General features: G+C 50.8%; 1 protein-coding gene across 2 annotated transcripts in view; it reads left to right on the top strand.

Moving 5' to 3' along the window:
* The window catches only part of LOC140415180 (exostosin-1-like), a 510,761-nt gene that overhangs the window by 455,945 nt on the left and 35,628 nt on the right, over window positions 1-19,188 (top strand). Inside the window, exon 8 of one of the 2 annotated variants that reach the window (XM_072501033.1) lies at window positions 5,206-5,295. The exons of the other annotated variant lie outside the window; for it this stretch is intronic. Within the exon in view, the coding sequence (XP_072357134.1) occupies window positions 5,206-5,295 (90 nt within the window). The remainder of the gene's footprint in view (window positions 1-5,205; window positions 5,296-19,188) is intronic. 2 annotated transcript variants of the gene reach the window in all.

Below are 19,188 nucleotides of genomic sequence, written 5' to 3'. Positions count from 1 at the left end.
GCGTCACTGTCCGTGTGGAGTTTGCCCCTTCTCCCCATGTCTGCGTGGGTTTCACCCCCACAACCCAAAGATGTGCAGGCTAAGTGAATTGGCCACGCTAAATTGCCCCTTAATTGGAAAAAATAAAAATAATTGGGTACTCTAAATTTATTTTAAAAAAAGGAATGGTTGCCATCACCCTAGCCGACGCAACCCTGGGGGATGCACTGAGGCTGGACGAGCAGGATCTGCTCGGGGAGAACCCTGCAGTAGCAGAGTCTGCCCCACAGGAACAGGAGCCAGCCAGTGAGGATGGAGAGCTGGCCACCCAACAAGCTGAGGAGGAATTGGGAAGGAGACCCTGCATTAGGCCTCATGTGTACCGGCAGCGCCTGTCATTCAAGGACTGGCAGCACCGTGTGCGTTATCGAAGACTCTGACTTCTCATCAGCAAAATAAACGTCCCCAAAAAGCTCCATGAACTTGAACCAAGTGAATGATCTTCAACGAAGGCATCAGCCTCCTCTGAAGCATCAAAACAATAGTCCTGTGACTCGTAGGTAACTCACGACTTCGCCGGATACACCACTCCAAACCACATTCCGTTCTTGTACAATGTGACCTGAGCCTTATTGAAGGCCGCCCGGCTCCTCGTAAGCTCCGCTCCGACATCGTCACAAATTCTAACGAGGCTGCCTTCCCACCTGGAATCATGGTGCTCCTTGGCCCATTTCAGGACCCGCTCCTTCCCCTGGAAACTATGAAATCTTACAATGACTGTCCGTGGTGGTTTCATTCACCCGAGGCTTCTGCCGGAGTGTTCAATGGGCCCTGTCCAGTTCTGGAGGGGACATGAGTCCACCCTCCCCTATCATCTTCCCGAACATTTGCGAGAAATAAGCAGTAGTCTTCGGGCCCTTCACACCCTCCAGCAACCCCAGGATTCTGAGGTTTTGTCTCCTCGACCGATTCTCAAGGTCGTCCACCTTTGCCTTCAGACTCTTATTATTCTCTGCTACCAATGAGATCTTGGCCTCCAGCGAGGCAATATGCTCACTGTGCCTCACCATAGCTGTCTCCACAGCCTTCAACACCTCGCCGTGCTCCTTCATCGTCTCCAAAGTTTTTTCCAACTTTTCTCAGATGGGACCCAGCACCTCCTTTGATTGACTTTTGAAGAGTTTCAGTCATCACTCTTCGTTGCCTCTCGAAGTGCTTATCAAACTCAGTTGCCAGTGCCCCATCCGCGATTGGAGCCGCCACCGCCATCTTCTCTCCTGCGGAGCCACGCGAAGCCCCCGGGCCTGTCAACGAATTTTCGTCTGATGGCTTCTTATACCTTCAGATGGGAAGAGATTATCCACCAAAACACCCCGGGAAAAGGGCCAGTAAAGAAATGCTCTGGCAGGAGCTACCTACATGCCACCACTGGAAGTCTACTAAAAGAGATTATCTGGTCAAATCGCACTGCTGTTTATAGGAGCTTGCTGTGCGCAAATTGATTCCCGTGTTTCCTACATTCATTCTTCAAAATTGCCTCATTAACTGTAAAGCACTTTGGGATATCCTGTGATTGCGAAAGGTGCCATATAAAAAGCAATTTTCTGTTCTTTTAATTCTCAACACAAACAATAGCCTCTATTTTCCCTCTGATTAGCTCATGTAGATGTATATAGATCACATGGCTAAATTTAAGCAGAAGTACGTGAGGAACAAAAGAGTATATGTTGATCGGGTGAAATTAAGTAAATAGAGTGGGAGGAGGCCCATGTCGAGCCGAAAAATAACTGGCTACTGAATTGCCTATTTCTGTGCTGTAAATTCTGTATGTAACGTCAACACAGTATTTATCTTCTGTATTTTGTCTACACAGCATATGTGATTTCAGAATATATAGTTTGAGATTGTATATAGCATGCATGGGGGAGGCAGTAGCAAAGTGGTACTGTCGCTGGACTGGTAATCCACAGACCTAGGGCGAGATTCACTGGCCTCCCGTTGATGTGTTTCCCAGTGGTGGGAGGTGGGCTGCTGGCGAGCGGTCGGGTCTTCTGGTCCCACCGCTGTCAATAAGATTTCCCATTGAATCTGCCTTCGAGCCACCAGGAAACCCCTGGTGGGGGTGCACCGTCGGCGTGACCAGAGGATCCCGCAAGCGTGAACGCCGGAAGATCTCACCCCCAGGGTGTTGCTTTAACGACTCATGTTCGAATCCCGCCATGGCAGATGGTGGTATTTGAGTTCATTAAAAATCTGGAATTAAAAGCCTGATGATGACCATGAAACTATTGTCGATTGTCGTAAAAATCCACCTGGTTCACTAATGTCCTTCAGGGAAGGATATCTGCCGTCCTTATCTGGCTTGGCCTACATGTCACTCCAGACCCACAGCACTGTGGTTGACTCTTAAAAAGTCCTCCAAAATGGTCTAACAAGCCACTCAGTTCGAGGACAATTAGGGATGGGCAATAAATGCTGGCCCAGCAGCATCGCCCACATCCCTTGAATGAATAACAAAAATGTCCAGTATATAACCTGTGTGTAGTCTGAACATTTTTGTTTTCTGTTGGCACTGGGTATAAACTTGTACACAGCCTGGATGTAGCCCACATGTATGGAAGCTGCATATTTTCAGCCTACAGACAACCTGTATGTGGCTTGTTAATACCTTTAACATATCCTAGTGATAGTTGTGTCCAGTTTGTATAGGCCGCGTACACAAACTATATGTAAACTGCGTGCAGCCTCTAAAAAATCATGGACTTTCTGTAACCTGCATCCAGAGAATATCACATGGACATGAAAGTTACAACTGCAGATAAAATGAAGGTTCTTGTTCAAGGAAATCTAGGTTAATGCTGGTCAAGAGGCTTTTGAATTGGACCGGCCAGGGTCTCTCCTCTGGGAGACCCTCACGTGAGTCATTCCGTCTGGTCTCCGTTTGTGGTGACCAGTATTGAACAGCACTTACCCGAGGTCTCCAAGACGAAGGGAGTGAATCCCAAAGCCTCGGAAGGGAATGAATCCCAAAGCCTCGGATGATTCTCGGTAGTCAGTCAAACAAGCTCTTATTCTCAAAAACAAAATTGATCAAAGAATCTTAAACAACAATTTTTTGATATCCTCATGATTTTTCTCCAAGTTTGCTCGCAACAGTGTTCTGGAGATTAGTCTTTAATTCCAGGAACCCAGAGTGCCACATCTGGTCATTCCAGTTACTCAGGAGTCAGCACTTTAGAGTGAGATGAACTGTGTCGCTCTAATATGCAGATTTGCTAAAAAAGTGATCTTTCCCACAATGGATGGAATTTTACGTCGCAACATCCTGCAAGGTCGGGTTGGGCCTCGCGAGGCACGGCAATCCAGGTAGATCCCAGGAGCCGGTCCTCCGGCTTTCATCGGCCATACTGCGCCGCACGCGGCGAGCTGCCTTTCTGGTGCAGCGTGACCGTTGGACCTCGCCCAAGGTTATTTTTCTTCACAAACTCTAATAATCTGTTGGGTGTGATTAGTAGTTTTACTTCTAACATGATCTGCTAATTATGTGCAACAGTAAATGGGGGGGGGGGTTAGTGGTGGATGAGGCCCAAGGCTCACAATTCCACAGAATGGGCCCAGATAATCTGTCAACATCACACCTACCATAAGAATCGTCTCACCTGTGATAAACATCAACCAAGCAGTGGAGAAAGATGGTTCTGGTTATGAGTATAGCTGCCAACTCTATTTGGAAATCTTCCTGGAGGTGTAATCACATGACCTGCTGCCTCTAACTACCCTGCCCAACTTGCATCTGTCATTGGTTGCCTGACCTGCCTTCCCACATCCCACCAGAAAGTGAAAAGATTCCTCATTATTTAGATTGGGTGATTTTAGGCAGCCAGCCAAACAAGCTCTTATTTCCAAAAACAAAATTGTTCGAAGAATTTTGAACAACAATTTTTTGATATCCTCATGATTTTTCTCCAAGTTTGCTCGCAACAGTGTTCTGGAGATTAGTCTTTAATTCCAGGAACCCAGAGTGCCACATCTGGTAATTCCAGTTACTCCTCTCTCCTCGGGGTTTGGGTGTCTGTTGGAATAGAAATGAAAATCGGTTATTGTCACAAGTAGGCTTCAATGAAGTTACTGTGAAAAGCCCCTAGTCGCCACATTCCGGCGCCTGTTCGGGGAGGCTAGTACGGGAATCGAACCGTGCTGCTGGCCTGACTTGGTCTGCTTTCAAAGCCAGCCATTTAGCCCAGTGTGCAAAACCAGCCCCAGTAAATCACTTATTGTCACAAGTAGGCTTCAAATGAAGGTACTGTGAAAAGCCCCTAGTCGCTACATTCTGGCGCCTGTTCGGGAAGGCTGGTACGGGAATTGAACCCGCACTGCTAGCCTTGGTCTGCTTTACAAGCCAGCTATTTACTGCAGAAGAGGCCATTCGGCCCATTGAGTCTGCACCAACCCTCAGAAAGAGCACCCTACCCCCACCCTAACCCCATCTAACCTTTGCACGCTAGGGCAATTTAGCATGGCCAATCCACTATACCTGCACACCTTAGGACTGTGGGAGGAAACCAGAGCGCCCGGAGGAAACCCACGCAGAAAAGGGTAGAATGTACAAACACTGCACAGTCACCATGGTCGGAATCGTACCCAGGTCCCTGGCACGATGAGGCAGCAGTGCTAACCACTGTGCCACCGTGCCACCCCTAGCTCAGTTGCTACATCTTCGTCCCAATATGGCAGGCAGACAAGGAAAGCTTTGCACTCAGTACCCTGGTCTGTGCTGAGTGGAAACACAAAGGGGAAGCAAATATATCAGCCAGGGTTCCTGCTGCCGATAACTGCTGTGCAGCACTTGCATCTGTGAGCACTTGGTGAGGACTGGGTTGGGTTCAGCAATGACACTTCCCAAAGTCTTAACAACCTCCTACCACTCACTGAGACCATGCATGGAGAAATGCAATAGACAATATAATAGGGAACAACAGATAGCTGTGGAACCACAGCCTGACATGAATCAGCCAACAGAGACGGAATACCAAACAAGGCGAAAGTTACATTAAGTTGTTAAAATCTAGTTTTCTCAATTTCTCTCCCAAGGGAGCTGCCTATTGCTCAGGCACCTCAGCCCAAGTGGCAATCTTCACCTATGGGGTGCTAACTGTATAAGAATACAAATGGGAACATTTGAGTAGGGAAGGTCCCAAATTCATCTTGATGCCTCTTTTTTTCAAGGCCATGAGCAGTCGCTTCTTTCCCTATGATGTCATAACAACGGATGCTGTGCTGAGTCTGGATGAAGACACCGTACTCTCCACCAATGAGGTATGTTGCAGCCTCATGAAATGAAGTGTATTGTCTATTGGACATGTACATGCAAAGTTTCCAAACTTGTTTTGTGCAGCACGGTAGCACAAGTGATTAGCACTGTGGCTTCACAGCACCAGGGTCCCAGGTTCGATTCCCTGTTGGGTCACCGTCTGTGCGGAGTCTGCACGTTCTCCCCGTGTCTGCGTGGGTTTCCTCCGGGTGCTCCAGTTTCCTCCCACAATCCAAACACGTGCAGGTTAGGTGGATTGGCCATGATCAATTGCCCTTAGTGACCAAGAAAGGTTAGGAGGGGTTATTGGGTTACATGCATAGGGTGGAAGTGAGGGCTTAAGTGGGTCGGTGCAGACTCGATGGGCCGAATGGCCTCCTTCTGCACTGTATGTTCTATGTTCGTGACTTAAAAAGCAGTCCAAATAATGAAGAATAATACAATCCAATTCTGAAGAGAATTTGGACCAGTATGTGGCAAGTGCAGTTTAAAATAATTAAAATGTAAGCAAAGACCCAAGAAAGGGAATATGTATTAACCAAAGAACCAGAGACTACAAAGTGCAGAAGCAGGCCATTCAGCCCATTGAGTCTGCACGTACCCACTTAAGCCCTCACTTCCACCCTATCCCCGTAACCCAATAACCCCTCCTAACCTTTCTTGGTCACTAAGGGCAATTGATCATGGCCAATCCACCTAACCTACCTAGGCCCACTCCCCTGCTCTATTCCCATAACCCCACCTAACCTGCACACCACCGGATACTAAAGGGCAATTTTTATCATGGCCAATCCACCTAACCTGCACATATTTTGACTGTGGGAGGAAACCGGACCGGCTCCTGGAGGAAACCCACACAGACAACAGAGGTATAATACGTTGATCAGTAAAGACAAGGGATTTTTAAAAAGTTCTATTAATTCAAAGGATTTAGGCATCACTGATGAAGCCAACATTTATTGTTCATGTCTGTTTGTCCTTAAAGAGGTTGTGGTGAGTTACTTTCTTGAACTGCTGCTATCCGTGTGATGAAGCTGCTTCCACAGTTATTAGTTGCAGGATTTTGATCCAATGATCAACGAACAGCGATATATTTCCAAGTCAGAATGATATGTGACTTGGAGGGGAATCTAAAGGTAATGGTGTTCTCATGAACGTGCTGCCCTGTCCTTAATTCTAGGTGGTAGAGGTTTCAGGTTTTTGAGGTGCTGCTGAAGTACTTTGGTAAATTGTTGCAGTGAATCTTGGGTAATTTAAAAAGAAAATGTATTTTATTACAAACATGTATCAAAACAGGTTTCAGCAAATAAACACCCCGGGAAACGTACTTCCCAGCAATCAACTATATAGTCTGTACAGATTTTTCCCAATTTCCACCCTCCCACCCCTCCCCCCCCCGCCCACCCTGCGACGAACAGCTCCTCAAACACAGTCACAAACATCCCCCACCTTTCCTCACACACCCCTGCAGAGCCCCTTAACTCATACTTTATCTTCTCTAAGTCGTACAGGTCACCCAACCAAACCGCTACCCCCGGTGGCGATGCCGACCGCCACTCCAGCAAAATTCACCACCGTGCAATCAGAGAGGCGAAGGTCACGATATCGGCCTTCCTCCTCTCCATGAGCTCTGGATTCTCTGAAACCCCAAAACATATATCCCCAATTCTTCCCTCTCCTTCCACATCCGGAAACAGCAGTCGCTCCAGGAAGGTGTATCCCGGCAACCCAGAGAACCCCTTCCAGACCTTTTGTGCAAAGTCCCTAACCTGCAGATACCTGAACTCACTCCCCATTGGCAGCTCTACCCTCTCCCTTAGCTCCTCCAGACTGGCGAACCCCTCCTCCAAATACAGATCCCTCACCTTGACCAGCCCCACTTCCCTCCACCTCCTGTATACACTATCCATCCCCCTCGGCTCAAACCCATGATTCCCGCACAGCGGCGTTAGCACCGACATCCCTTCCACCATAAAGTGCCTCCTCAACTGATTCCATATCTTCACTGTGGACTGCACCACCGGGCTCCCTGAATACCTACTCGGATCCATTGGCAATGCTGCCGTCACCATAGCCCTCAAACTAGACCCCTTCCAAGATTCCTCCTCCATCCTAACCCACTCTACCCCTTCTCCTTCCCACCACCGCCGTACCTTATCCACATCCGCCGCCCAATATTAATGAAGCAAGTTCGGCAACGCCAACCCCCCCTGCTGCCTCTGCCTCTGTAGCAGGGTCCTCCCCACCCTCGGCACCTTCCCCGCCCATACAAAGTCCGAGATGGTCGTGTCCACTTTCTGAAAAAAGGCCTTTGGTGTAAAGATCGGGAGAGCCTGAAAATAAACCAGAACCTCAGCAGAATATTCATTTTCACCACTTGGATCCTCCCCGCCAATGTATCCCACCTCCTAAGACCTTCCCTGGCCTCCTCCACCAGCTTCATTAAGTTCCACTTATGGAGCCGTGTCCATTCCCTCACTACCTGAATCCCCAAATACCTAAACCTATCCCTCTCTGTCGTAAATGGCATGTTCCTCCCTCCTTTCCCTATCTGCAAGCGCCTTAAACAAAATGATTTCCCCCCCCCCCGGACCACTGCCTTCAGTGCTTCCCAGAAAATGGCCGCCGACACCTCCCCATTCTGATTCAACTCCACATACTCCTTAATCGCCGCCTGCACCTTGTCACAAAAACCTCCATCTGCCAACAACCCCGAGTCAAACCTCCACCCCGGCCTCTGCTCTCGTCCCGATCTAAAGCGAATCTCCAACCAGTGGGGCGCATGGTCCGAGATAACTATCCCCACAAACTCTGCCCCCTCCACCCCAACCAAAATCCCCCGACTCACTACAAAGTAATAAATCCTCAAATATACCTTATACACATGTGAAAAGAAGGAATACTCCCTTCCCCCTAGGTTCTGAAAGTGCCATAGATCCACCACACCCATCCTCTCCATAAACCCCCCCCCCAGCTCCCTCGCCATTCGTCCCCTGCCCATCGACCTGGGGCTCGACCTATCCACCCTCGACTCCAGGACACAGTTAAAATCCCCTCCCATGATCAACTGGTACGTGGCCAAATCCGGGATCACTGCCAGCAACCCCCTCATAAAACCCACAACATCCCAATTTAGGGCATACACATTTACCAACACCACCGGTGCCCCTTCCAATACCCCCCTCACAATCACACATCTCCCACATGGATCCCTCACCCCCTTGGCACTCACAAATCCCATTTTTTTGCTCATTAAAATCGCCACTCCCCTCGATTTTGAAACAAATCCTGAGTGAAAAGCCTTCCCCACCCATCCCTTTCTTAACCTAACCTGGTCCTTCACATGGAGGTGGGTCTCCTGCAGAAAGACCATCCCCGCTTTCAAGCCCCTGAGGTGCGCGAACACCCGCGACCTTTTAACCGGCTCATTTAGTCCCCGGATGTTCCACGTTATCAGCCTTACCGGAGGCTTACGCCTCCAATCCCCTTTACCATCCGTCATTTTCCCCACTTAACTCTCGTCCCCTTAATTCCGCCCTATACCTAGCCCATCCTGGATGGCCCCTTTCTCTGTCTTCGAATAGGTATTCAGGGAGCCCAGTGGTGCAGCCCCTGAGGATGTCATCGCTCACCCCCTGACGCGTCGCAACAGCCTCAGCAGCACAGGCCTGCGCCAACTCTTCAGACAAATCTCTCACTGTTTTCTGCCGGGTTTGATAACCAGCAGACATACCACTAGCAGGGGAAACTACTCCTCCAACATTCACCTCCGCTTTTTCATCAAAATTCCACCCAGTATCGGCTAAAAAGAGGAGCTCTTTTTTGTGCCTTCAAGCAGGAGCTGCCCTATTTGTGACCGCTCACACCATGGCCACTGCCAGAAGTCGAATCTTGAGTAATAAATAAGTCTATCATTCTATCCAATGTTTCGTTACAGTAAAAGAGGACAAATAAGAAACTAGATTGCATGTACAAAGGAATGAATGCTCATCAAAAGAGGTTGTATTGTGGCTGTATAGTGTATTAGTCAGACCACATTTGGAATTGTCTTTGCCACACTGATCAAGTAGCTACAACAAGGACTGCCCTTGAATGGAGTCAGGCAAACTGCGAAGATGATTTCAGGAACTTAAATTATGAGGCAAGGTTAAGGCAAGTTCAACTTGCTTTCTTCTCTGAAGAGACTTTGATGTTTATGAAATCAATTGACAAAGGCAAATTGTCAACCGTGGTCCATTTAAAAAAAGGGAAGGCAGAATGAAGTTTTATACTCAAAGGCTAATAGAATTATGGAATGATAGTAAAGAAGACTATTGACAGGAACAGCATTACGTAGAATATAAAGCATACAACCAGCCCATGTCATTATTCCACTGAAACTTGATTCTAAATGCAGTTTGGTTTGGGAAGAATTTCCGGTAAGGGAAGAATTTGACAAGGATATATGTTGGGGAAATATTAATAGTTTGATCTATCATTGATCTATTACAAGGACAGGGATTTTTAATTTCACTTTCAACAACTAGATTCCCCTATTCACTGCTAAGCAGTCCTTCCCTCTCTTTAACTGCTCTTTTATTTTCTGTATGCTTTTAAACACCTTTTCTATCAAACATCTTGTGTTCATATAAAAGAAAAATCTGTTTTCTTCTTTCTTTCCTTCAGTCTCATTTTTCTTTCTTCCTGTCATGCTGTTTCTGTATCTTTTTCAATTTCTTATCATTCTTTTTTTCTCTCTCCCTTTCTGTGTATCTCTTGCCTCTTTTGATCTGTTTTGTTATTTCTGTCCCTTTTGTCTCTTTCTCTCACACATTTTATTTCTTTCTTTTTCCTTTCCCTCTCTGTCTTGTTCTTCCTCCCTCTTTATTTCAATTCTATTTATGTCTCCCTTTCTTTTATTATTTCTCTCATTTTTCCTCTCCTTTCCGCTCTCTCACCTTCTCTCACTTTCATACTGTCTTTTTGTTTTCTATCAGTCTCTATTTTTTTATTTAAAAAAAATCTTTATTGTCACAAGTAGGTTTACATTAACTCTGCAATGAAGTTACTGTGAAAAGCCCCTAGTCGCCACATTCCAGCGCCTGTTCGGGTACACAGAGGGAGAATTCAGAATGTCCAAATTACTTAACAGCGTGCCTTTCAGGACTTGTGGGAGGAAACCGGAGCACCCGGAGGAAACCCACGCAGACACGGGAGAACATGCAGACTCCAGACAGACAGTGACCCAAGCCAGGAATCGAACCTGGGACCCTGGAGCTGTGAATCAACAGTGCTACCCACTGTGCTACCGTGCTGCCCCTGTATCTATATCTCTTTCATTCCTAGGGTGCAAGTTATTAAGGCTTAGTGACTGAATAAGTGGCTATTTTTTTCAAAAAATCATCTTTCCAGCCATCTCTAACAGTAATTCCATACCTTCTTCCAAATACACCCACGTTTTCAATTTCACTATCAGTTGTAAAAGGAAAGTGCAAAATATTGATTTAATATATTTCACACCATCACTTTCAACAACTAGATTCCACTATTCACTGCTAAGCAGTCCTTCCCTCTCTTTAACTGCTCTTTTATTTTCTATATGCTTTTAAACACCTTTTCTATCAAATATATTTACAGTTCACTTCTGTGGTAGTATGTATTAGGGGTCATGTGGGACTGGAAGCCCTAATGTCACTGGCTGACAGATCCCGGGTCCTGGTTGGCCGTTGACCTCTAGCTCCGCCCTGAAGGCGGAGTATAAGAAGCCGGAGTCCTCCCCCGCAGGCCAGTCTACTACCGAGCTGCGGGGGAACAGACACGCTTAATAAAGCCTCATCGACTTCACTCTATTCGTCTCTCGGAGTCTTTGTGCGCTACAATTTATTAAGCGTGCCTAAAAAGGACTATGGAGCTCAGGATCATCCCGGAATGCCTGAGGATCAGCCCCCACGCAGTGAACGCGGCAGCAGCCTTCAAGCACTGGCAGACCTGTTTCGAGGCCTACCTCAGAACGGCCACTGGCCGGGTCACAGATGACCAGAAACTACAGGTCCTGCACTCGAGGTTAAGCTTTTCTCCCTCATCGAAGACGCGGAGGATTTCCAGACAGCGTTCGCAGCACTGAAAAGTCTCTATGTCCGCCCAGTTAACCAAATCTACGCTCGCTACCAGCTCGCGACGAGACGGCAAAGTCCCGGAGAATCGATTGACGAATTCTACGCCGCGCTGCTGATTTTGGGACGAGCCTGCAGCTGCCCGTCGGTGAACGCAAACGAACACACGGACATGTTAATGCGCGATGCTTTTGTGGCAGGTATGCACCCCTCCCAAATTCGCCAAAGACTTCTAGAAAAAGAGTCGCTAGGACTCTCAGAGGCACGGGCCCTAGCAGCCTCCCTGGAAGTGGCCGCGCGAAACGCCCGCGCCTACGGCCCCGACCGCGCGGCAGCCCATTGGGCTCCGTACGCACCCGTCGTGACAAACCCCCCTCCGGACACCCCACAGGCTTGTGCGGTCCAAACGCCGAGTCGCACCGGGGGAGCCCGCTGCTATTTCTGCGGCCAGGCGAAACACACCCGGCAGCGCTGCCCGGCCCGCGCAGCGATCTGTAAGAGCTGCGGGAAAAAGGGCCATTTCGCGGTTGTGTGCCGGTCCCGGGAGGTCGCCGCTGTCCCGGCAGAACAGGGAGCCCTGCACGCCGTTTACGCTCCCCAACCCCCCCAGCGCCCCATGTACGACCCGCAGGCGCAGCCACTCTGGGTCCCGGCCACCGCTGTCCAGGCAGAACAGGGAGCTCTGCACGCCGCTTACGCTCCCCAACCTCCCCAGCGCCCCGTGTACGACCCGCAGGCGCAGCCACTCTGGGTCCCGACCACCGGTGTCCCGGGAGAACAGGGAGCCCTGCATGCCGCTTACGCTCCCCAACCCCCCCCTCCGGACCCCACGTATGACCCGCCGGCACTACCAATGTGGGTCCCGACCACCGCTGTCCCCAAAGAAGAGGGAGCCCCGCGCGTTCCTGACGCTCCCCAACCCCAGCGCCCCATGTGCGAACCGCAGACGCCGCCATTTTGGGTCCCGGCCACCACGAGGGGAGGCGGGGCGCCGCCATCTTGGACCGCCCCAGACCTGTATGACGCATGGGGGTGGCCATTTTGTCCACTCCCGCCGCCATCTTGTGACCCCCCCCAGCCATGTGCGATGCACGGGGGCGGCCATCTTGTTCACCCCCGACGCCATCTTGGACGGCAACAACGGACCCCAGTATCGACGGCTCCACGGGGTTCGAGGCAGACGATCAACTACTACAACCACGTCTCGCCGCTATGACGCTGGACCAAGCTCGGCCCCGGACACTCCAGACGACGACGACAACTGTGCTAATAAACGGCCACGAAACACCATGCCTAGTCGACTCCGGGAGCATGGAGAGTTTTATCCACCCCGACACGGTAAGACGCTGTTCTTTGACCATCCGTCCCAGCGCACAAAAGATTTCCCTAGCTGCAGGATCCCACTCCGTACAGATCAAGGGATTCTGCATAGTTACCCTAACGGTGCAAGGTAAGGAGTTCCAAAACTATAGGCTCTACGTCCTTCCCCAACTCTGCGCCCCCACATTACTGGGATTAGATTTCCAATGCAACCTACAGAGCCTAACCTTCAAATTCGGCGGCCCAATACCCCCACTCACTATATGCGGCCTCACAACCCTCAAGGTGCAACCCCCGTCCTTGTTTGCAAACCTCATCCCGGATTGCAAACCCGTCGCCACTAGGAGCAGACGGTACAGCGCCCAGGACCGGACCTTCATTCGGTCCGAAGTCCAGCGGCTGCTAAAGGAAGGCATAATCCAGGCCAGCAATAGTCCCTGGAGAGCGCAGGTGGTGGTAGTAAAGACAGGGGAGAAGCAAAGGATGGTCATAGACTATAGCCAGACCATCAACAGGTACACACAACTAGACGCGTACCCTCTCCCCCGCATATCCGACATGGTCAATCGGATTGCCCAGTATAAGGTCTTCTCCACCGTGGACCTCAAGTCCGCCTACCATCAGCTCCCCATCCGCCCAAGTGACCGCAAGTACACAGCCTTCGAGGCAGACGGGCGATTATACCATTTCCTAAGGGTCCCATTTGGCGTCACAAACGGGGTCTCGGTCTTCCAAAGAGAGATGGACCGAATGGTTGATCAACACGGGTTGCGGCCACGTTCCAGTATCTCGACAATGTAACCATCTGCGGCCACGATCAGCAGGACCACGACGCCAACCTCCAAAAATTCCTCCAGACCGCTAGAGCCTTGAACCTCACGTAAAAACGAGGACAAGTGTGTTTTTAGCACCAACCGGCTAGCCATCCTGGGCTACGTAGTGCTCAATGGGATAATAGGCCCCGACCCCGAACGTATGCGCGCCCTCATGGGATTTCCCCTCCCGCACTGCTCAAAAGCCCTAAAACGCTGCCTGGGGTTCTTTTCATACTACGCCCAGTGGGTCCCCCAGTACGCAGACAAGGCCCGCCCCCTAATACAGACCACGACCTTCCCTCTGTCGACAGAGGCTTGCCAGGCCTTCAGCCGTATCAAAGCGGATATCGCAAAGGCCACGATGCGCGCCATCGACGAGCCCCTCCCCTTCCAGGTCGAGAGCGACGCCTCCGACGTAGCTCTAGCGGCCACCCTTAACCAAGCGGGCAGACCCGTGACCTTTTTCTCCCGAACCCTCCACACTTCAGAAATCCGCCACTCCTCAGTGGAAAAGGAAGCCCAAGCCATAGTGGAAGCTGTGCGACATTGCAGGCATTACCTGGCCGGCAGGGGATTCACTCTCCTCACTGACCAACGGTCGGTAGCTTTCATGTTCGATAATGCACAGCGGGGCAAAATCAAGAACGACAAGATCCTAAGGTGGAGGATCGAACTCTCCACCTTCAACTACGAGATCTTGTATTGTCCCGGAAAGTTGAACGAGCCGTCCGATGCCCTATCCCGCGGCACATGTGCCAACGCACAAATTAACCGCCTCCAAACCCTCCACGAGGACCTCTGCCACCCCGGGGTCACTCGGTTTTACCATTTCATCAAGTCCCGCAACCTCCCATACTCTTTAGAGGAGGTCCGTACAGTCACAAGGAACTGCCACATCTGCGCAGAATGCAAACCGCATTTTTTCAGGCCGGATGGTGCGCACCTGATTAAGGCTTCCCGCCCCTTTGAACGCCTTAGTCTGGATTTCAAAGGGCCCCTCCCCTCCACCGACCGCAACACATACTTCCTTAATGTGGTGGACGAGTACTCTCGCTTCCCATTCGCCATCCCCTGCTCTGACATGACCGCGGCCACAGTCATTAAAGCCCTGAACACCATCTTCACACTGTTCGGTTGCCCCGCATACGTCCACAGCGACAGGGGGTCCTCTTTCATGAGTGACGAGCTGCGCCAGTTCCTGCTCAGCAAGGGCATAGCCTCAAGCAGGACGACCAGCTACAACCCCCGGGGGAACGGGCAAGTAGAGAGGGAGAACGGCACGGTCTGGAAGACCGTCCTACTGGCCCTACGGTCCAGGGACCTCCCAGTTTCACGGTGGCAGGAGGTCCTCCCGGACGCTCTCCACTCCATCCGGTCGCTATTGTGTACGAGCACTAATCAAACGCCTCATGAGCGTCTCCTTGTCTTCCCTAGGAAGTCCTCCTCTGGAACGTCGCTGCCGACCTGGCTGGTGGCCCCAGGACCCATCTTGCTCCGAAAGCATGTGCGGGCACACAAGGCGGACCCGTTGGTCGAAAGGGTTCACCTCCTCCACGCGAACCCGCAGTACGCTTACGTGGAGTACCCCGACGGCCGACAGGACACGGTCTCCCTGCGAGATCTGGCGCCCGCCGGCAACACACACACCCCTCCCGACACCATTCACCCAACCCCCCCCCTTCCTGCCACCGCCACACCCCGCGACCGCCCCCTTCCCAGGAGGATCGGTCCCCCTCCCCCCAGGCCCGAGCAAGAATAAAGCCCAAGCTGAAACCGTAAGGCTCCCGGAGACGGCAACACCGGAACAAACACCACCACCACCACCGGGGCCGAGGCGATCGACACGGACGACCAGACCGCCCGACCGACTCGTGGCGTCGATCTAAATCAATATATGGACTTTTCACAAGAACATTTTGCTTTTTCTCCCGATACCTTCTGTAAATAGTTGAAACAGGACAAAATTGTACATACTGTATTGCCATATGAATGTTTTCCTCTCAGGACCAACCCTGTAAACCCTTACCACCATGCGAAGCATCACCCCGCCGGGTTCATTTTTGACAAGGGGTGAATGTGGTAGTATGTATTAGTGGTCATGTGGGACTGGAAGCCCTAATGTCATTGGCTGACAGATCCCGGGTCCTGGTTGGCCGTTGACCTCTAGCTCCGCCCCGAAGGCGGAGTATAAGAAGCCGGAGTCCTCCCCCGCAGGCCAGTCTACTACCGAGCTGCGGGGGAACAGACACGCTTAATAAAGCCTCATCGACTTCACTCTATTCGTCTCTCGGAGTCTTTGTGCGCTACAACATCCTAGAGTGGAGGTACAAGTTGTGTGCCAATTGGACTAACTGCTGTCCTTTCATTTCTGACTCATTTACCTTGAATCTGTGCAGTGTTACAGAGGAATGGCACTAGGTTAATTGCTCATTCAGAGAGCTGGTGCAGATATGATGGGCCGAATGACCTCCTTCTGCGCTGTAACGTTTCTGTGATTCTGTTAGTGTCCACAGTTTGAGATATGCAGATTGCTGGAATGAAGCTTTATATGTGGTCCCCAAGGCCCCATGATGTTCACTGAAGTGTCCATACAAATGGAAAACTGTGAGCATTCGAGTGCAAAGGTACTTTGCAAGCTGACCATAAATATTCACTAAATTGGTGGCTGCATTCATCTTCTCGGGGCGAGGGAGGGAGATGGCGTTGAGAATGGAATATGTAGATTGACATCACTCACGGGTGCAACACATTGTGATGCTCCTGAACACGATCTGTGAGCAAGTCATTACAAAGGATTGTGATCCTTATTACAAAGCAGTAGCCACATTGCATCAGAGTAAATGCAGAGGCTGGACTGCACAATATTCCAATTGAATGCCCCACCCCACCTCCGGCAAAGAACAGCCATTAGCATCCACTGTTCAATAGTTTTTCAGACGTGACAGTATTCGCCCAAAGATGTAAATGATTGAATGGTTGGCCAACCAGATAAGCGAAAGAGATAAAGTAGCAATTTGGCACTGCGGGACAGAGTAGATGTGTTTTTACATGCCTCATTCAACAATGGTTGAGATGGTCAGTCCTATTAATATGAATCAACTTCATATCAAAACACAATGCCATCGGCATTTGTCATCCCTGAATTGTGCAGTGAGTCAAAAGGAAATAAACTGCCCTTGCAAACAAAGTTAGAATGTGGGACACTCGAGGATGCATTCTGTTTTCCTTCTGTGCCATAAAGAAAAGAAAGAACTTGCATTTCTATAGCGTCATTCACACAGCAATCCCCACCTTGATCCCCACCATCCCCTAGAATCCCAAAACCCTTTACCACAGAATCCCTACTGTCAAGAAGGAGGCCATTTGGCCCATCGAGTCTTCACCGAAAGAGCACTCGACCTAGGCCCACTTCTTGCCCTATCGTAACGCTGTAACCCCACCCAACCTGTAAATCGTTGTGATACGAAGGGGCAATTTATCATGGCCAACCTATCTAACCTGCACATTTTTGGCCTGTGGGAGGAAACCAGAACATCCAGAGGAAACTCATACAGACATGGGGAGGAAGTGCAAACTCCACACGTTCACCCAAGGCAGAAATTGAACCTGGGTCCTGATGTGTTGGGTGCTCTGGATCCGTGGAACACATACAGGCCACCAACACTTAAAATAGTGCACCACTATTTTATTAAGTTAGAAACTGTTGAACATACTTTCACTGTGGGTTAACACAATGTTAGATTAAACTAAAGACCTATGCCTGTCCGAACCAGTCTATGCACTCAGCACATGGTGAGGATCTGTGCTGTACGCTGTCAGCTCTGTCCTTGTCGGAGGCTGCATCCCGAATGAGCGGGAACTCTGATGCCCTCTGTCTATATAGTGAGTGTGCTCTTACTGGTGATTGTCTGCGGTGTTGTGTGTGTTGATTGGTCTTGCTGTGTGTCCATCAGTGTGTGTGTATCTGCACCACGATATACTGGTGTATATTATGACAGGCCCCGGGAGCAGTGTTAACCACTGTGTCACCATTCATTAGCTTTAAAGGTAGTGAAGTTCTTTTGACGTAACTATTGTAATTGAAAAAATTGTGAATTTGCGTGCGATAAGCTCCCATAAACAGCTATGGGATAATAGTCAGATAATCTCTTTTAGTGATGTGGGTTCCGGAATAATATTGGGCAGGACATCAGGGAGAACAACCCTGCTCTTCATTAAAATAATGTTTTGGGATCTTTTACATTGACCTGAGAAGGCTGATGGAGCCTCCATTTAGTGTTTTACCTGAAGAGAGATCCCATTCAGAGATAAAAGCCGGGATTCTCCGATATTGCGGCCAAGTTCTGACGCCGATGTCAAAACTGGTGCGAGTGACTCCGGCGTCGAGCCGAGCAAAAGTGCGTATAATCTGCGCCATGGAAGGGGCCAGCATGGGCATCACGGGAAGCGCAACGGCGCGGACCGGAACGGTGTCACAGGCGTAATTGACGCTGCGCCGTGTCGTCGTTTAATAGATGCCACCAGCACAGACACAGGCTAACGCGGAAAGATGACCGCCCGCCGCGCAGCACCGAGGTTCCAGGACCGTGACATGGAGATGCTCCTGGACGCCGTGGAGCAAAGGAGGGAGACCCTGTACCCTGGGCATGGCCACAGGGTCGCAGCCAACATCGCCCGGCGCCTGTGGAGGGAGGTGGGAGAAGCTGTCAGCGCCGTGGGCATAACACCCAGGACAGGTAGCCAGTGCCACAAGAAGGTCAATGACCTAGTCAGGACAGCCATGGTGAGTACCCTCCACTGTGCCCATGGCACCAATCCCTCAACCACCCACACGTGGCACCGCCCCCCCCTCCACCCTAGCTGAGACCCACATGGATGCACCCACCCATGCAAGTTGCATTGGCAGGATGGCCTGTGAACCTATGCCAACATACACTCAACCGCTGGGCTGCAAGTATATGTCCGCCTAACACTGTTGATCTTTATGTGCCCCCTCCAGGACAAGCGCGTCCATAAAAACCGGGAGTGTGCCAGGGCCGGAGGGGGTCCACCTGAATTGCGCCCCCTCACCGTGCATGAACAGAGGGCCCTGGACCTCGCAGGCGGACCTGAGACCGGGAGGTTGCGGATGCCGAGATTGGGGGCGCACCACCAAGTGAGACCCCCCAGTCGCACGGTTGGAGGGCAGCCCGGCCCCAGCAACCAGCCGCTGCCCAGACGGGTCCCGGGTTCCTGGAGTTCCCACACCCACCCATAGAACCGATGCAGTCAGGGACCCTGGGACAAGTGGAGAGGGTGACGCCCGGCTTGCAGCACCTACAGACACAGGTGGAGTCCACCCACGTGCAGGAGCAGGGAGTGGTGTCGGTTATGCGTGCCACCCAGGCTGAAACCGCACGGGTGGCGTCCACGGTGGAGCCAATGGGGGTGACGGTATTGGACATGGGTAGCAGTATGCAAGGCCTGGGGCTTTCTGTGCAGGCAGGAGCCGTGGCCCAGGACATGGCTGCCCTCTCATAGGCAGCCATGAGCCAGAGCCAGCTGCACATCGTAAAGGCGCTCAATGCCGTGGCCCGGTCTCAGCAGGCCATCGCTGAGGGCATCGGCGCCATTGTCCAGGTGCTGGCCGCATCACCCAGACACAGACAGGGATGACCAACTCCCTGAGCTC

Source organism: Scyliorhinus torazame, chromosome 1, assembly GCF_047496885.1.
Source record: "Scyliorhinus torazame isolate Kashiwa2021f chromosome 1, sScyTor2.1, whole genome shotgun sequence".
In the NCBI taxonomy this organism is placed as follows: Eukaryota; Metazoa; Chordata; class Chondrichthyes; order Carcharhiniformes; family Scyliorhinidae; genus Scyliorhinus; species Scyliorhinus torazame.
The sequence above is the reverse complement of the archived record's forward strand: the minus strand, read 5'-3'. Positions and strand labels throughout refer to the sequence as shown.